The 17,484-nt window shown below is 39.4% G+C and overlaps 1 protein-coding gene across 10 annotated transcripts in view; it reads left to right on the forward strand.

Annotated features, from left to right (window-relative positions):
* The window catches only part of AFF1 (AF4/FMR2 family member 1), a 170,482-nt gene that overhangs the window by 119,132 nt on the left and 33,866 nt on the right, over positions 1 to 17,484 (forward strand). For all 10 annotated transcript variants that reach the window (XM_038398671.2, XM_038398672.2, XM_043513449.1 and 7 more), the window contains 6 exons: positions 1,861 to 1,947; positions 3,245 to 3,281; positions 3,666 to 3,717; positions 12,622 to 12,676; positions 12,805 to 12,842; positions 15,510 to 15,666. In XM_038398671.2, coding sequence (XP_038254599.1) covers positions 1,861 to 1,947; positions 3,245 to 3,281; positions 3,666 to 3,717; positions 12,622 to 12,676; positions 12,805 to 12,842; positions 15,510 to 15,666 — 426 coding nt within the window. The remainder of the gene's footprint in view (positions 1 to 1,860; positions 1,948 to 3,244; positions 3,282 to 3,665; positions 3,718 to 12,621; positions 12,677 to 12,804; positions 12,843 to 15,509; positions 15,667 to 17,484) is intronic.

Genomic DNA, 17,484 nt, shown 5'->3' on the forward strand with positions numbered 1-17,484 from the left:
GAATATGGACTGGGAATAAGGGAAATTCTTGTTTATTAAACACAAAAGTGTCTGTTGGAACATGAGATAAGAAATACTACTGGGGTGAGAAGGAGGGAATGACCAGCCCTATGGATTTATGTTTAGACCTTGGAATGAGTACTCTCTAGAGCAGTGCTTCTCAAGCTATCTGATGTGGGGGACTGGCGTTTTTTTTTCCAATGTGCGTGCAGATCGGCAGTCGATGGCTCGTGGACCGGCACTGGTCCGCGGACCACCACTTTGAGTAGCACTGGTCTAGAGGGTTCTAAGAGCTAAGGGACAGGAGCTAAGTAAGTGCCATTTTTCCTGAATGTATCCAGGGTCTTCTAACTTCTTGAACCCCTGTGTTCCCTGAGGCCTTGTCTAGATGAGGCTGCAACTCAGCTAGCTGAGTATGCGTTAAAGGCAGAGCCTTGTCTACATTAGACTTTTTCAGACAAACAAATTAGAACAATAGCTAATGTTTTCTAACAACACACTTTTAAAATCCTAGGTTAGACAAGGCCTGAGTGCCACAAGAGGCATTATTCATTCTCTACCTTACGTGCTAGTCCTTACCAATTCCAGTTGCTTCTGTACCCTGCTGCTTCTCAGGCTAGGAACAAGCACCAGAAGATGGCACCTAGCAATGGTGGGAGGAGGGGGATATCTGGAATGCAGGTGAGAAGGGAAGAGGGATTTCTGAAGAGCTAGAATTGCATCAGGATTGTTTCCCTCCTTGAGTTTGGACTCAATCCTCCTGGGTTCAGCTTGCCTGTCAGTTATACTGGTCCCCAGTGGTGACAGGAAAATCTTTGAAACTGGCCAGTTTTTAAAGCATTTTGACTAGCTCCGTCGCTCAGTCTTTAAATTGAGACTGCCTTTATTCCTAAAAGCAGGGGTAGTCAATTTAATTTTTTTTTTCCAAGGTCCAGATTTCTTGGTCAAGGTATAGTCAAGGTCCAGACTCTAGAGAAACGCACCGCAATGTGTGTTTTCACACCGTGATAAGTAAATAAACAGATTTGGCGGTTCATTCAAAAGTGTCTGGTGGTCTAGATTTTGCCCACGGTCTGCCTATTGACTACCCCGTCTAAAAGGGATGTGCTAGTTCGCCCACAAGTTGTTGGGCCCAATACAGTAATTATTGGGTGAAATTCTATGGCCCGTGTTATGTAGGAGATCAGACAAGGTGATCATAGTGCTCCATTCTGGCATTAAAATGTATTAATTTCAGGATAACCGACTTCTGAAGGATTAAGTCATACCTTAGGTACCCGGAGCAGTGAATGCTCAGTTTTTAATGGTGCCAATGGAGGCAGTTTCACCTCCAAAGCTGAGTGGGTTGCTTAAAAGCAGATAGTAAAGAGAAGATCAGTTGCAGCCAGAGTTCGCTGGTTGACCCTCTGGTATTATGAAAAGCCTTCTAAAATGGCATCAGTTATTTATCCATGGTGTCTCCATCAGTGACTGTGATGACTTCCATAATAGGGAAGTCCTGCACTTTTAAATTCCAAAGAGCTTGCATTAAGTTTTTGTTTGCATCTGCCTTTATTACTTCTAATAGCTGGACTGTATTAGGCCCCAATCCTGCAAACACTTAGGCATATACTTAACTTTACAGACTTCAGTGGGACTGCTGCCATGTGTAAGTGTTTGCAAATTAGGGGCCATAGCTTTGTACTGAGAATGACCAGAATGTAAATTTCACAGGAAATGTTTTCTAAATAATTTTCTAGCTATAAGCAGGCCCATCAGGGAGTTTTCAGTGTATTAATAGGAATGGTGTAGAACTTCTCCTGGGTATCAGTAGTTTAAAAACATTTAATATCTATCCTTTTTCTTTTAATTCTTTTCTAGGAAATGACCCACTCATGGCCACCTCCCTTGACAGCTATTCATACGCCTAGCACAGCTGAGCCTTCAAAATTTCCTTTTCCAATAAAGGTAAAAAACCAACAACCTCCCCACCTCGCCCACATACTTTTTAATGTGTAAGGCCTGGTCTATGCTTAAAACTTAACTGTGATGCTCGGGGGTGGGAAAAATCCATCTACCCCAGTGTAGATGTAACTAGGTCAATAGAAGAATGCTTCTCTTGACCTAGGTACCTTCGTTTGGGGAGGTGGAGTTTCTACAATGATGGAAAAACTCCTTCTGTTGGGTTACTTTGCATCTACAGTCTGGGGTTACAATGCTGTAGCTATGTTGCTATAGTGCCCATTGTGCAGACATGGCCTGAGAATAAGCTTTCAACTAGGATACATTTTCACCTAAAGTCATCTCTTTCAGTACAGCAATTGGCTGTTAGATTTTGTTTTTATTTAGAAAACTCAGATATGAAATGAAAGCAGGATGGATTTTAAATATAAAGTCGCTCTACCTTATTTTAAACCCGTCTTTTTGGATCAAAATTAGGTTAGCTTTTACTTCTGAATAATTAGGTTTGTTTGGGCTACAAACCTCTTGTATGTGTCCAGCTGTAATCCTCTCCTACCTTTTTTATTTTACACTGAAGTCTCATTGTCCATTTTAAAACACATCTTGGGCAATAGAAAAACTTGGATGAATAATCTGGAAAAGAAAAACCCTAATGTATATTTGTCAGGATCTTGGTCTTCAAAAATCATTCATACTTTCACAAAGATTTGCAAGGTCTTATCTGTGTTTATAGCATAAACAATTACTACTCTTTGTTATCACTTTAAAAGTATCCTCATAAATGTTTACCAAATCTTCTTTTCACTTTTTCATGATTCAAAAATTAATACAGTATACTAATAATATATGTACTGTTGACATCTCACGATGTCCATGATAAATGATCTTAGTACGTCTTAGGGTTCTGCATCATCACAAAGACAGAAGGCCAGACTTCAACAAGACAGATTTTCATATAGGTAACTCAGTTTAAACTGTTGGGCCTGGTTTTTCAGAAGTGCTGAATATCCACAAGTCTATTTTACGTTCTTGAGAGCTGTGAATGAGTGCTTAACACCTCTACAAAATCGGGCCTACGCCTCCAGAAACAAAATGCAGACAGCTATTATAATTAATACTATATTAGGTCTAGTTCTCTGAAAGAACTGAAAAAGCTGTGTGTAACCTTGAAAGCTTGTCTCTCTCACCAACAGAAGTTGTTCCTATAAAATATATTACCTCACCAACCTTGTGTCTCTCAACTTTTTATAAACATTTTAATTTTTAGCTTTTATTCATTTTCTTTTTCTTTCTTTCTTTCTAGGAATCCCAGCTTGTTGGATCTGCAATACAGAATCAGAGTAAGTAAAAGGAAAAAAAAAATCCAAATCAGACTTTATATTATAAAGGGAGCATCCATACAGTGTGTGGGGGCGGGGGGAGGAGTGTGTTACATAGGGGAGAGATTTTCAAAAGGATTTAAGTGATTTAGAAGGGATGAACTTAAGCACATACTCCAAATTTAAGCATTTGCTGGAGGGCTTTGTTGAATTGGGGCCTTGATCTTTATTTTGTGCGTCTTGAATGGTCAATAGCCAGGGTGATATGCTGGGTCAGCATCATATGTTTGTGAAAATTCCTGACCCAAAGATCAAGTTATTTAAAAACACAAATAAAAAGTCAGTGCAATAAAATATGGCACAAATGAGGTACACAACACCAACTGTGTTTCTTTGGTTTTACAGAGCAGTATGATGCACCTTCAAAAACATTGTCTAATTCACAGCAAGGAACATCGTAAGTAACCAGATTCACTTCTTGGTGATATGTTCAGTGATCTGCAGTTATGGAATTATGTTGGGCGTTACCTGTTTTAAACGCTGGTTTACTGGATTTTTGTGGAGATGGAAGTTTTAGCAATCCTCTTTCAATAAATGTAGGGTCTGATCCAACACACATTGAAGTCAATAGAAAGACTACACTAGACTTCAGTGCGCATTAGATCAGGCCCTCAATGAATTGTTTTTTTTCAATATTACTGATGATATGCTTTGAAGTTTTTTGCTCTGCCTTGATCGCGGCTTAATATCTAGCCATACCTCACACTGTTTGAACTACAAATAGCACATGAAGTTCTTGTCTTAAATGCAGATGTGCTTCTGTTTCCTTTCATGTATGTAGTTTAAAGTCTATGAAGATTAGTAAAGTACCCAGTACCATTCTTTCTCTTAGTCAGAAGTACTTGCAGTTCTGATTTATTAGTCAAGCACTTACTCTTCAGTCTCAAATTCAGATTTTTATAGCACTTAGTGTGCTGTTGGATTTTGGAAAACTATAGATTAAAATTATTAAAAGACCAATAATGATATTTCTATGAGTATAGAGATAATATTGGTCTCTTGGGTTATTCTTTCCAGTTATCCAAAAGAAGTTTCCTGAATGACTTTATTGCTGGTTTCCTATTTGTTTTAAAGGTGAATCACTCTTTTAATCCTTCAAATAACCAGAAAGTCTTTATTTCTGTTTCTGAAAAATAGGGTGTAAGTTTGTGCTTAAGCCAAACATTAAAAATTCAGTGTTTGTAGCAAACAGTCTGTTAGCCAGCTGCATAGTATGAGGGTTTCTTATTGGCTAATTATTTGCTTTGCTTGGCTACTTATTTGCTTTGCCTCTGTTCTATTTGTTAGTTGTGTTTTCTAAGATCAGTAAATTTATAATTTTGTTCTGAATGAGAGAGATTTTCTAGTCCACAAAACATTTTTACTGGGTATAACTTGGTTTAACTGTTATAGTCTTATTGACGCTGAAAACTACTATGACCGCACTATTGATGAACAGTTTTTGCTGAAAGGAAAAGTAGAAGTGACTTTGTGACCTCATTTCTGTGTGTGAAATAAGAATTTTCTTCACTAAATCCTTTCCTGTTTTATAAGAAAACTTTTTTATGAGTACATCTTTCTTCCGTTAAAATATTGCTCTCTGAAATTTACATATCCATTTAGCTTTGGTTTTTTAGAACTGCTTAATTCTTCCAGAGCTTTTAGCCAAGTAGGTGTTTGGATTTCATACGCATTACATTGTGCCATTGATAAAAAACTAGTTTATAGACTGGAGAATAAGATTTTTCAAAAGTTTAGGAATCCTTGCCTAGATATGATTGTATAGAATACTGATCCTTTCGTTCTACTCCCTATGGTCCCAATCAGATATGCAGTGTGGCCCCAAGGACATCAGTGTGGTTCCTCAAGGCAGAGGGTTCCACCCATATGGATTAGGAGTCAAGGCCTTTGTATGTAACACTGAAATCCTCCTAGTGGTATCAGGAATCGCAATGATATGTTCTCTGCTAATTTTAATACAGAAATATTGGGACCAGGTTGATTTAGTGTAAGATTTTTCAAAAGGGCTATGTTGGCCTAACTCTGCTTCCATTGAAGTAAACTCCAATGTTAGGCCATGGCTGAGCATTTTGAAAATCTGAATTTAAGTGTTTATATTTTGAAAAGGTTTAGGGGGCTAGTGGGTGTTAGGGAATGCTAGCTAGTAAGTGATTGATTTTTTTTTTCTTTAATGTGTGTAGAGAAGGTTAATAATTGTAACACATGACTTTGTAGCATTAGTAGCAAGTGAAAGCAGTAACCAGTGAATTAGGTTAACTGTTTCAAAGTATTGTTGTGCGATGAAATTTAGTCCTGTAAGGTTAACCAGACCAGATGGCAGCATTGATGGATTCTGAGCCTTGTCTAAGAATAAGTTTCAAGTTAAGAGTGCTAAGTTACCCAAGAGCAATTCACATAGCGGGGTAATTGCTGAATCATTTTATGTTTAGCAATTGTTGCAGTATTTAAAGCCACATAATGTTACTAATAGGAATGTTGTTCTCTGTGGGCTTGTCTGCACTGGCAATTTACAGCTCTGCAACTTTTTTGCTCAGGGGTGTGAAAAAACACTACGCCCCCTCATCGAGGTGGGTTTTTTAGAGCCCTGGGGGAGCTCTCTCCCAGCGCTCTGTTGCGACCACCCAAGCCATGTTAAAGCGCTGGCGCTTTAACGTTGCCAGTGTAGACTAGCCCTGAGTGTTACAAACTGGAGAGAGGTTCCCCCACCCTGACTCTGTTTTAGCCACTAGCAATGAAATTAGGCATTTTTAACATTGTTCAGAACAGGGATGGGGGAAAAGCAGAACTGGCCTGTGCTCTGGTTTTCCTGCGCAATTGAACTGAGCTTGAAGGGATTTTGTATCTGAGTGCTGTAAGATCTATTAAATATACCCAACTGCCCTCTGGGCCCATTAGTTGTCCTTTCATGCCATATTAAGGGTTTCGGGTTGGAATCCCATAGATTGGGTCACCTTGCTTCTCTTCCCTCTCTTTTGCCTTTGCTTGCCCACCAACGATCCCCCCTCCCCCCCACATGCATACCTTCAATCACTTCTTCCCTTTCCTCTCCTTCAGATAAAAGTACCAGTGTCAGCAGTTGGGGGTGGGGGGGAGATCTCTCTGCTGGAATCACAGGTGTGACTGCAGCACATGTAGATATACCAGAGCTAGCTTTGATCTATCTAACTCGAATAACTATAGTAGTGAAGCTGTGGCAACACAGTCTAGCTACTCGAGTGCTACTCAGGTTCCCAGGGAGTGTTGTTCGGGCTTCACTGGGATGGTGGTTTGAGCTAGATACTTCAAAGTTCACTTCCACTGGTGGTAATAGCCCCGGGAGCCTTAGTGTAGACACTGTGTTTGGAACAGCTAATTGATACAGTGCATAAAACACTGGCAGTAGCCAACACCCTGTCTACCGTAGGGCTCCCAACATTGCTGCTATATCTGTAGGAGAGTTTTGCAGAATTTCCCTAGTGTAGGTAGGGATAGAAGTTTTACCCAGGCTTGCAGTCGTGGTGCTTAATGTCCTCTACACTAACTATTTTCAACACCAGTTCAGCAGGATGCTTTCCTGACAATTCTTGTCAGAAGAGGGTCAGTTTTCCAGAACACAGCAACTCTGAGGTTCTGCCTAGTAGTTCTGTAGCTTCTCTCCCATCATTAAGGACACTAGGGAATTCCATTTAAAAAAAAATCAAAAATCCCAGGTGTACTGAATCAGTGGGAGACATGGCAGAGCCTAAGCTGTGATGGCTTCCAGTGTTTGTAGCACAGTGTCAGTTAAAGTAAGGCAGGGCTCTCACCAATGCAGCTGAACCAGAGGAAGCACTGGTGAGCCTTCCTTGATAAAACTCCCCAGCATAGACAAGGTCTACCAGGAAGAAGTAAATTATAGCTGCTTGATGTACAATAGAAATTATTAAAAAGTCAATGGGCGTGATTCTCCACTGTCTTGCATGTTGACAGCTGTGCAGAGGGCAGAGTGAGTATAAAATGCTCCCACCAGTGTCAGTGAAAGGTAAATTCTGAGCGAGTAGTGTTGTTCATGCACTTTGCGCAAGTGTCAATGACTACTCAAAGTGTAACGCAAGGAAGGATCGGGTCCAATACAAGCCATTACCCCCAGAATTATTTTATTTTAGATATAAAGAGAAGCTGATTCTCTCAGATGCCATCCAGCAATATCTAATTTTAAATGCGTCTTTTAATGGTGACTGCTTTATCAGGACATGAGAATTAGTTTTTGCTCAGAAGTTGATGTATCCACGATATCTGTAAGTGTAATCAATCAAAATGCCTAGCCAGTCAGTGTGAAGGAGAAGTGACTTAGATTTGCATAGCTAATGGTGTAAGCCATGATTTGCCCAGAGACTTAATTACACCACCTTCTTGAACTGATGCATCTCTGATTTTTGTTTTCATTTATACAATGGCACTTTCTTCCTTTGCTCTTCGAAATACATGCAGCCGCTTAGGGTAGCTCATGTTAGGAAGTGTAGTTGACTGAAGACAAACAGCATTTGTGCTGGTTAATTAGAGGTTGAAATCCCTATGCATCTGTGTGCCCAAATGAAGCATTCAGCTATACAGAACATACAAGGATTTCCCAGATGGCTTTCATTCTTGAATAAGGCCCTTAAGTTAGCACCTGGCTTAATTCGAATGGAAGTAGCCTTTCTTTTTAGAAGAGGAGAAACCAAGTTCATTCTTGCTAATGTGTCTCTCTAACCAGGCCTGCAGAGACACCAGCTTGTGCATTCAGTGGAGCTGTTCCTTTCTGGCATGCTACATTAGTTTTAGAACGGCTTCCCTAAGAAAGCTTTTTTACTAGGTTTTCTGAGAGAATGACTGTGTGCATGTGCTGCAGTTTCTACAGACTAGAACGTGACCGCACTTAAAACTATGGCAACTCCGGAGCTAATTAAAGTCTTAAAAATATTAGTCTGGGTTTGTTTTCTTTAAGTAGGCTATTTAACAACTTGTTGAAAGGTTATGTAGGAAACCGGCTATCTGTTTATCTATTTGAAAGCCTGACACACTTGAAGAATTATTTGTTGAGCCAACCAACCAGTTTCATTTACTCATAGCTTAAGTGGAAGGCACTTCTTAAAATAATGCAATTTAAAGAGGACTTCCTAACAGTCTTAGTGCTCCCTCTCACTTTGTCCTGTTGCCTTGGAAGGAAATGCATCTGTAGCCCAGATTTTAAAGAAGTTCCTAGTAGGGGTTGGTTGGTTGGTTGGTTTGTTTGTTTGTTTGTTTGTTTTTTAAACATCTGGGCAGCCTGAAACTTGTGGCTTGAAATTCGTAATGGAGTATGAAGTGTTCGCTGGCTGGCTGGCTCAGAGTTTACTCAAGGTGGTAGTTATCACCTTATAATGACTAATTCCCCAAAGGTCTGTCTTAATTCCTAAAGAACAATTGGCTGCATTGCCCTCCAGAAAAAAACAGCCTTTCTGGTTGGCCGTCTCTTCAGAAAGATGAAGGATTGAATAGTCATGGAGATGTAAACACCCATTAGCTAAAAGTCACTTAAGACAGGATAGCTATATAGATCCTTGCATTACTGCTGACCGTGTGCTGTTTCTGTATTGTAATGAATTAGAGGACTTCACTTTGCAAGATGGTCATTCTAGCACCTTTTAGCAATACGTTGATTTCAGAAAAGTACACTCAAGCTTTAGACTCCAACAAGAAAGCAGGAATATGTAGGAAAAGACTGTTTAGATACTTGAATAGCTTAGTCTTTGTCTGGAAAACAGACTTCTTGTAGCTTTGCTTAGGGGTTGATCATGCAAATCCTTACTCATGCAAGTTAGCTGCAACGGGACTGTTTGCCTGAGTAAGGATTACTCAGTGAGTAAAGTTAGTAGGTTAGAACCTTGGTTTGGAGCACAGGCTTTGCAGGGAGATGGGTGAATTTGTGAGAAGAGGGAAAAATATTTGTTGATTTAGTGCATATGCAAAAAGCAATGGATCGAAGTAGTTTAACTTCCAGTAAGCTCTGACTCATGTGAGAATCCCACAGGAACACATGCATTTCAAAGCAGATTTTTTTCTTTTAACTCTGCTTTAACAGCTGCAAGAACATGTTCAAACAAAAGAATTCGTCTTTAAAAATGAAATTAGTAAAGATTCATTACACTTTACTACCAACAGCATATGGGGGACTTACCCAATCCAGAGATACAAAGAACCTCTGTTCAAGCTCACTGTCATTCAAATATTGCAGCGGTATGGTTAAGGCCAGTCCTTTGTATCACTTTGTTTTCAGGAGTTCAGAACTTTCAGAAGGGGGGGGAAAAAGCAATGGAAACATTTCACTGTGATGTTTATAACCCAACACTCCAGACTCTTAATCTAAAGCTGAATGTATATAAAGTGAAACTGTCCAAACTCAGTAAAATGCAAGAAGCAAACAAACAATGTAAATAGTAACAAGTTGGCTCTTTAAAATACTTTTAATGATGAAAGGTGGTAGCAATAATGTAGGTAAAGAAATTTTTGACTTGCAATATGTAATTCAGTTGGCTTCCTCCATTTAAGAGTTTAATGGGATTTTTTGAAAGAGGCTAGTAATTTGGGGTCTCTTAGTTTCAGGCATCTTAAAGGGGCTGGATGTTTAGAGCATGGGTTCTCAGGACTTTCTGAAAATAAGGTTTCTAAGGTTCTACATGTTGGGCATCTGACATCACTATTCAGTTTCCAAAATTTTAGCATTTAGTTGGAGGTGTCTAAGGTTGTCCTTTTGTAGAGGTATGGGATAGATTTAGCCTATTCTTTCTTCTTTGGAGGGTTCTACATAAAAATATATATTTTTATGGAATCAGGAAATAAAATAAATAATTAATAATCAGGTTCTCTGAACTCGCTATATGTATCCCTCTGTGGTTGCAGCTATACTGACATCCCTTGACAGATCTCCTCCTTCACAGAGTAGTATTTGTTGTACAACATGAATGCTGAAGAGCCAGATTTCATTAGGATTTATTTTCATTAGCAAAGACTTAAAAAGTGGCTGATTTCAATGACAACAGCTATGCTCAGGTACACAAGAACTCCTGTATTACTATATGTCCTGTATTTTTTGTGGGGATTGCAGGAAGTTTAATCTGTAATACAGTAGCTTTACAGGTACTCAGATAGTTTGCTTGACTTGGGTGAGAGATGTCCTAGAAAGGTGGCTTAGCTTCCAGAAGTGCAAAAATGGTTTTGGAGGGGTTTTCTTTAATCCTATTTCCTGACTCCTGAAAACTAACTGTACTTTCCCATGGTGTAACTGAAGGGGCTTGTGTTTTATGCTGAAAGAGTGGAGAAGGATGATTTGTTAGCACCCTTTTTAAAGGAAACTGTAAAAGCAGAACAAGCAACACAAATAAACAAAACCTTCAAAACTATCACTTGAGTCCATTCCCTGTTCATTCCCTATGCATAATTCCCCATTTCTGTTAAGGGCAGCAACATGCTCATACATTTAAGAGAAAGGTGTAGCTTTTCTCATTACCATTAGAATTATGGTAATTTAGTTCGGTGCTTGAAAAACCTCATGCGCTCTGAGAGGAATCATGGTTTACTGTTCCACTATGAATGCCAATTGCTGCTTCACTGTTAAAATAGATCTTATCTGACTGACGAGGCAATTTCTCCTGCAGTTTCATTTGGATTTGGATTCACCACTTCAGCAGCCAAGTTCCACAGCCCAGTTGGTCATATTTCAGTGGTTTAGAAATGATTTGTGAAAGTGTGTATGAATCTGTGCTTGCCCGAGTGCTTTGGTATGAAGGGCACTTTGTAAATGCAAGATTACATCTTGCTTATTTGTCTAAATGAGGGGGATGGTATCTGAAAAGAAGAAATTGCTCAGTTTATTTAAGCTTTTACTGTAGTATGTTCACAGCATCTTAATATCAAATTCCTTAAAGTCTTTAAAGGTGACCTACAAAGATTTTTTTTTAAAGTTGGACTTGTTTGCCCCTTTTTATTATAATTTGTATTAATGTAGCACCTAGGAGGGACATGGTCATGGACCAGGATCACATTGTGCTAGGCTCTGTACAAACTAAAATGAAGGCCTGACAGGATTTTTCAAAACTTCGTTGAGAAATATCAGGCATGTCAAGTCTATATTTCCCTGGTTTTGCTGGAGGACTTCCTGGGGGTCCAAGAGAAATTTACTCTGAGTTCTCACACCTTAAAGAACTGGGGGTGTTGATGTGTTAACAGAGCAATCATTTTTCCCAAATGATCATTCAGCATTAATTTGAACAGGTATTTAAAACAAAGGATGCTTTTTAAACTGTCTGAATAAAAATTCCTTTCCCTCTCAGTCCCTTAGCTTTGAGATTCTTCTCTTTTGAAATATCACATCACTAGTTCTCTGGATATCTAAGACTTACATTGCTAGTTTTTTGAGTTAGGAGGATTTTTTTGGTCAGACTTTCAGGCTGCCTTCATATATCGGAAAGAAGAAGAAAAACGCGGTGGGACTCAAGCTATTTTTTGCCCCCCTTTTCAAGGCACTGTTTTCTTCCTAATGCTCTGAGACAACTGGAAGAGTCCTACTCTGATAGTCATCTACATATTTGTGAATAAGTTATGATCAAATTCTGTTCTTGGACATGTGCACATTCTCTGCTCCCAGTGACATCAGAGCAGAATTTGTCTGTTCGTATTTCTCTTTATTGCATTAATTGTTACATTTCCTAGTGCGATGTGCAGGAGCATGACATCCTGTTATGTAGAGGAGGAAGAAGACTGGGGTGGGGGGGTTTCAGCTTGAACTTGGCATTGGTTTAGGCATTCTTGAGTTAGACTTCAGCTTCAAAAAGAGAACCTATGTGATAATGGCAGTAATCGCAATCCAAGAAAAACAATGTGAATGCTCATACATTGCTTCTAGTGCCTGCAAAACACTTTACTATTCTATCAGGAAGCATCATGGCCTAGTGGATAGAGCACTTGCCTAGCTCTGCCAATGGCTTGCTGGGTGACCTTGGACAAGTCACTGCTCCCCTGTGCCACATTTTCCTCATCTGTGATATGGGTACAATGCTACTGATTTCCTTTGTAAATACTTTGAGATGCGTAAGATGTAAGAACTAGGTAATGTATTGTATTCTGTTTAGGTGGTGATGGCATTTAATACTAGAATGTTTTAAATCTTGGAACAAAATCCCAGTGTGTTTTGAAGTGTGGGATCAGAATGAGATACGCAACTTTGGAAGGATCAGGTTTTGTTATTAGACTCTGCCTTTTTAAAGCATATCCATCTATATGTCCCTCCTTCTTTTTTTTTTTTTTTTTTTTTGGGGTCTTTCAGAATGCTACAAGATGACCTCCAGCTCAGCGATAGTGAAGACAGTGATGATGATCGGGTCAGTTTGACATTTTATATTATACTACACACAGAGAAATCCCTTTAAATCAATGTGATCTGTACTATTGTTTTAAGCTCTTTAACCTAACTTCCCCCCCTTCCTCTTTTTTTTGTTCAAATACTTAGGTGTCTGAAAAGCCACCTCCCTCATCTGCTCCTCCAAGGTACTGTTTGTTCCAAAACTACTAACTAGAGCAACAGGAAGAAAAATGTGCCTGATACTTCGTACACAGCAGTGAATGGGGGAGGATGGAGGTTACTTTGATTTTTGCAGATCCTCAGTTGGTGTGAAGTGGAGCAGCTTTATGGAATTAAAACAAGCAGCTTTGCCGATATGCCACAGCTGAGGACCTGGCCCGTAGTTCTTTGTACAGATGAATGAGCAAGCAAGTTAGAAGGCAAAGGGAAAAGTATTGACTGACTAGCATATTCTGGAAGTTTAATTCATTGGTTGCAGTGCTTAGCCAGGTTTAGCTGATGTTTTGAGGTTAATTTCTGTTTGCTCACGCTCTTGTTATAGCTTTCACTGAAGTCAAGAAATATTCAAAACTTTTAATAAATATAAATCTGGTTGCTATTTTTGTTCTAGTGTGGTGTAAAAGTAATTGGTCAAAAGACAGCTAATTAAAGTGATCATGCAAGTCAGAGAAGAAACTCGTCTGATATGGAAAGTTATGAGAATGTAGAGTGTTGTCCTCATGTGCTCTTTGAGATAGATGTATGTATTTATATGCATGTATGCAATGTATAATACAAGTGAATCAAGCTCAAGCTATGGAAAGAGCTGAATTAAGTTTTTTCATTGTGGTCAACGGACCAAAGCAATAAAGTTGTTAGAGCCAAATGCTACACTCATTCCCCAGTGGATCTCCTGTGGGTAATAGGAGGTTTGCACTGAGGTCAAGAGTAGAAACATGATCCTTATGAAATAGCAGACCTTTTAGTTATTAGAGTTTTTACTGTTTTCAGTGGGGCAAAGATGGCATTTTCAGGACCTCCACTATTTGTCATTTGTCTTACTTTGCCACTTGTGTGTGCATTTTGCTCAGTTTGTATGCATAGTTGCAGTAACTGCATATGATAAATACACATGCAGTAATGCATTTATATTATTTGAGGGGTTTTAGGGAGAATTCCAAAAGCACAAATGAGTCATCTGCCTAACTCTCATTTGATTTTTTTTTTTTTTTTTTTAACCATTTGTGCTTTTGAAACTCAACACTCATCATTGAGAGCTTCAGAATTAACATTCATCTGGGATGAATAGACATTTCTAATCTCTTCTCAAGCTGCTGTTTTAGGCTAATACAGCATTGTGGTGGGGGGGTGATGAGGGGAGGAGGCTGTACCTGTAAGGTCATCTTTGCAGCTGAAAGGATTGAGAACTTGGGCCCGAGTGCCTAATGTTTAAAGCACCTAATTAATTGATTTGACTTTTTTTTTTCCAAAAGTGTGCATCTGCAGCTATCATAGACTCAGCGAGAGATGAGGTGCTCAGCACCACTGAAAATCAGTCTACTTATTTAGATGCCTAAATTTAGACCTGGGTGTCTAACATTGATATAGGTCTGAAAATTGGCCTTTTTTTTTTTTTTTTTTTTTTTTTTTTTTAACTGAAAGCAAAATTTCCTTTTGAGGCTGGATGAATAGGTCAAGGGTTTACACCTCTAACTCTTCCTGCCCCCATAGGCCAATGTGTTTAGGTTCCTACTTGAGCTGGTATTATAGGCAATACCACATTGGCAAGTAATGTGTACATCTGATTTTAAGTCACTAAGAAGCCAGAAACAGTTGCATATGCAAAGTACAGCGAAGGGGTAAACTAGACCTCAAGTTGCTTCAGCTCCTCCAGATATGACAGCTGAGCATTGCTGATACAAGCTTTTAAGCAGCTAGTCAGCAGCAGTGTTAAAGGTGGAATGAATGGGCGTATGATTTAAAAAAAAAATAAATAAAGCAAGCTCAGAACCTTTCCAAATAGAGACAGCTTAAATATAGACCACGTTTTTGGCCTATTAACTATATTCTTCAAGCAAAGAATAATGGTCTACAAAGTCAGACTTGCAGAAGAGCATGACGATTTTGGGCAGCGATAATCAATTTGCTTCTGGGAGAGCACTTAAAATGTAGCTTTCTGTCAGTATGAGTCTCTGGATCAGCAAGAAAACTGACTGCAACTCATGCAAATGTATCAGTGTTGACGTGGGAGTTTTCTTAGGTTAATACAGTGATTTTGATTTTTAACCCCTTTCCAAAACATGCATTGTGCTTGTAAGTCCCAGCTCCCACTGAACGTAGTACATTTCTGTTTTATGCAGACTTCAGAAGTGAGCTCTGAGGTGATGGGTGTTCTGGGGGTAATATGCCACTTTAGCATGACAGTTTAACTAAATAATGCTTCTGATGAAATGGAAACCAAAGGAGGCAAATACAGTGAAGAGTGAGTGAGTGTGTGTGAAACCTTTTCAGGAAAACTAATTTTCTCTCATACTTTTTTAGCTATTTAACTGGCATCTGTCAGTCCCATTGAGTATTGGTCTTTCAAAAAACTAGACTTGAAAAATCTCAGTGACCGTTTTTACTTTTGCCATATAAATAGAGCTTCCCAACCTGTTATGGTACCAGGTGAAACTTTACTCACAAGTTCATCTGGCTCAGGGGAGGGTTTATTTTGAGCCATTACCTTTCTTTTATGATATGGTAATGAATTCTTTGCCTTCTCACCAGTGCCAAAATGTAAGTTGTTTTAATTCCAAATGTTGTCATGTCAATGAAAATATAAAACCTTCACCCATGCTGCTTTCCAATTTTATCTCCTGATGGCCTTGCAGTGCCTCACAATCGCAGCCTGAGAGTGCAGCATCAGCGCATTCCAGCAGTGCGGAGTCAGGGAGCACCAGTGACTCCGACAGCTCTTCAGATTCGGAGAGTGAGAGCAGTTCGAGTGACAGCGAAGCAAACGAGCCACCGAGGACTTCTACGTCTGAGGTACTGTGTGGTGAATGTAAGGGAGGTAGCGAGACTTAACCAAGCATACCGCTTCGAACTCCTCGCTCACCGAATACCAAAATAGTTACAGGGAAGCAGCCTTGGGATAAAATGTCATCCTCTTCTACATGCAGGTTCTTTTAAACCCCACGCCGCTTCCATGAACTTTCTCACTTGCTGTTTAACAAGCAAAGTCAAATAGGCCTTGGTCACAGGATAATTGGGCTTTGGAAAGAATGTTTCAAAATCCTTGCATGATTGGTGCTCTGTTCCCCATTTCAAGTATGGCCTGTAATGTTCCCCCTAGAAATGGGCCAGACCCAAACCTCCAGCATCCAAACTTTCCGGTAGTTTGGGTCAGTGTTTGACTTTAATGTTTCAGGCTCATCTTTGTGTATGTAATTATTATGGATCCTTTATTTGAGAGCTGTTTTATGTTGAAACCAGTTTTTTGCTATTTAAAGCAAGGTTGTTCTTTCTTAGAATAGTGCATTTCCTTCTGAAATAGAACGGCAGCTGCATTTGATGAGGTGAAACCTCTCTCTTAGATTTGGTTTGAAATGATCAGACCTGTAGGAAGTCTCCACTGGAATGTGCCTGGACTCACTGCTGTTGAGTTTGGCTTGCTTTTCTGCCCTACTGGTGCTTTGGAGGCCTTATTGACCTAGTTGGGAAAGCAAGCTAACAAAACTCAAGATAATGCTTCATAGTTTCATAATCAAGACCAGAGGCATTTTTCAGATTACTTCCAAAATGAAAATATATTTTCCAAGTCCCTGTTAAGCGTTAGGCACAGTGCTGTGCTAGGTGCAACATGTCATTGAAACGCTGTCTCTCTGTCAGTGGTGTAGTGGAGGAAAGAGGGAACCTACAAAATGTTTCCAAATTAACAGAATGGTGTAAAATGTTATCCCATGGGCTACATTTCTGATCATGCATGCAGATTCAGCAGCACTTTATGCATCAGTTAAGGTATAGCAATTTACATTTTCTTCTGTTCTCCCCAACCCTCTTCCACCCTGTAATCTAATTTTTTTGCCTATTACAAGTGTAGGAGCACACATATAGGGAGATTATTTGGGCACAGGCAAAACAGGTTTATTGGCACAAAAAGCACGGGAATCTTGGAAAAACGAATACTTCACCCCATTCCCAACATACACCAATTTGTGTGATTGCAGACTTCATTTGAGTAAAGCTCAGATAAAATTCAGGTGCTGTCTGAAGGAAATAAATGTTATGCTTTTGTTCCTATATATAAACCTAGCTGTCTTGTCTTGAGATTACTAGGTGATGGGAAAGGAGAAGAACTAAACAGATAATTTCCATTGAATGTTATGTCCTTTTCTTGCTATATTTCATCCTTTCAGCAGCTCCTGAAGTAAACTGAGAGCAAGGCTGTTAGTACATTTCACTTACTGAATACATATAGAAAACTTCATCACAGACAAAAGCGATTGCTTAAAGACCTGTTGACAGTGGTTGCTTTTTTATTTTATGGTCTCTTACCACCTTTAGTAAGGTGCTGTTAGGCAATGAAAATATGTAGGAAAGCACAAACCGCAAATAACTGCTGGCAGTAGCAGGGATGCATATAAAGAATCGAACAGAACCCAGCAATCTGGGGACACTCTTACACTTATGGATCCAATTCTCAGGTGAAGTCTCCACTGGGGGGGGGGGGGAATCTTTACACGAGCTAAAATAAAAAAGGAGTACTTCTGGCACCTTAGAGACTAACAAATTTATTTGAGCATAAGCTTTCGTGAGCTACAGCTCACTTCTTCAGATGCATTCTGTGGAAAATACAGTGGGGAG

The sequence above is a fragment of the Dermochelys coriacea genome, chromosome 4 (genome assembly GCF_009764565.3).
Source record: "Dermochelys coriacea isolate rDerCor1 chromosome 4, rDerCor1.pri.v4, whole genome shotgun sequence".
In the NCBI taxonomy this organism is placed as follows: Eukaryota; Metazoa; Chordata; order Testudines; family Dermochelyidae; genus Dermochelys; species Dermochelys coriacea.